Source organism: Sphaeroforma arctica, assembly GCF_001186125.1.
Source record: "Sphaeroforma arctica JP610 unplaced genomic scaffold supercont1.6912, whole genome shotgun sequence".
Lineage (NCBI taxonomy): Eukaryota > Ichthyosporea > Ichthyophonida > Sphaeroforma > Sphaeroforma arctica.
Window position 1 is genome coordinate 1 of NW_014033646.1, and position 1543 is coordinate 1543.

Sequence of the window (1543 nt, forward strand, 5' to 3'; positions counted from 1 at the left end):
TATATATATATGCGTATGCGATGATAGACACACACTCATAAGCAGAAAAACAGCTTCCACATGCGCCGCATCCGTTAAAACAGCTAGCAAACTAAAATGTATGTATGTTGTGCAGATGGCCGTGCAGTTATTCACTTATACATAATACACACATAAACAAATCTTTAGTGACATACATGGATGCCTATACAGCTGCTTTTGCTTTATTTGCATGTATGCTTGCATTCCATCTGTGCTCCCCAAGTCAACTCACCTGTTTTGGAATAGCCCCCACCAACATCTCGTCTATCAGCAAGTCTACCAATTTCGGCCACACAGCCTTGCCCAGCGCACAAAGAAACACATTAGACGTTGTCCGTACGTGCCTAGAGGATGCCTTTGTTGGGGTGTCCGGGACTGTTGAAGCTCTATCGTTGTTTGCGTTTGCGCTTGCCTGCATGGTAGTGTTCCTGGACTGTATCAGCTTGTTGAATAAGTACATGTACATATATCTGGCAGTACAAGAGATTCTTGATGTCATATGTACATATATCTGGCAGTACAAGAAATTCTTGATGTCAGATGCATTTGGTTTTGTACATGTACATATATCTGTCAATAAAGAGACCCCTGATGTCACAAGCATTCCATTCACTCATGAATTCGTACGCGTACATATATCGGTCAGTTCCAGAGCTACCTAACGTCGGTAATATTCCATCCTTTCATGAAAACGTGTGTGCTGATACATCTTTCAGAATAAACCTTGCATGATGATCTGCATCTACGAGCAAATCTGCGCCAAAGCTTGGTTAGCGACTTACTATATTGTCTCCTTCCCCAGACCTATGCGGAGTGTCTATATCCATATCGATGCCTTCTGTGCTGTTATGTTTCCCGTCGCGTGCATGTGCTTGGGTGTACGTGTGTAGTTCTGTCCTTGCATCGGTATGTGTGCCTTGCGTTGGGGTGGCGCTCGATGTAGTGGAGCTTATATCTCTGTATATCTTGGTACCGTATTGTTCATTATTCTCCGATTCAGCGAAAACAACATCCTCGATAAACTGAAAAACTGTGCGCAGCTTATTGTATACTCGCAGCGGTCGTGTGAGAGGGTCCAATTCCTTGTCCTGAGCAAATAAAATGACAGCATTAGTGTATTTGTAAGTTTTCGAAGGAAAAAATCAGGAATACATATACAAACAATGAAGCTTTTTTGTTCATCATAAATCCGTGCGTGAACAACCATATATAACAATATTTAATAATATACAACAATATATAATTATTTATTAATATGTGTGTATGTATGTATGTATGTATGTATGTATGTATGTATGTATGTATGTATGTATGTATGTATGTATATATGTATGTATGTATGCATGCATGCATATATGTACGTATGTACGTATATATATATATATATATATATTTATATACATATATACATACATACATACACACATATAAATATGTATATATATACATACATATATACACATACACATACATAAATACATACATACACACATACACACATACACACGTACATACATATATA

At 38.0% G+C, this 1543-nt stretch overlaps 1 protein-coding gene across 2 annotated transcripts; it reads right to left on the minus strand.

Annotated features, from left to right (window-relative positions):
* Nucleotides 1–244: 244 nt before the first annotated feature.
* SARC_15879 lies at nt 245–1109 on the minus strand (the record flags this gene model as incomplete). Of its 2 annotated transcripts, none has more annotated exons than XM_014290010.1 (2): nt 245–433; nt 804–1109. In XM_014290010.1, coding segments are annotated over 2 exons (495 nt in total), but the record flags the coding sequence as incomplete, so codon positions are not given. The 2 variants fall into 2 exon arrangements, with proteins under 2 accessions (XP_014145485.1, XP_014145486.1); XM_014290011.1 differs by having other exon boundaries at nt 245–454.
* Between the last annotated feature and the right edge of the window lie 434 nt (nt 1110–1543).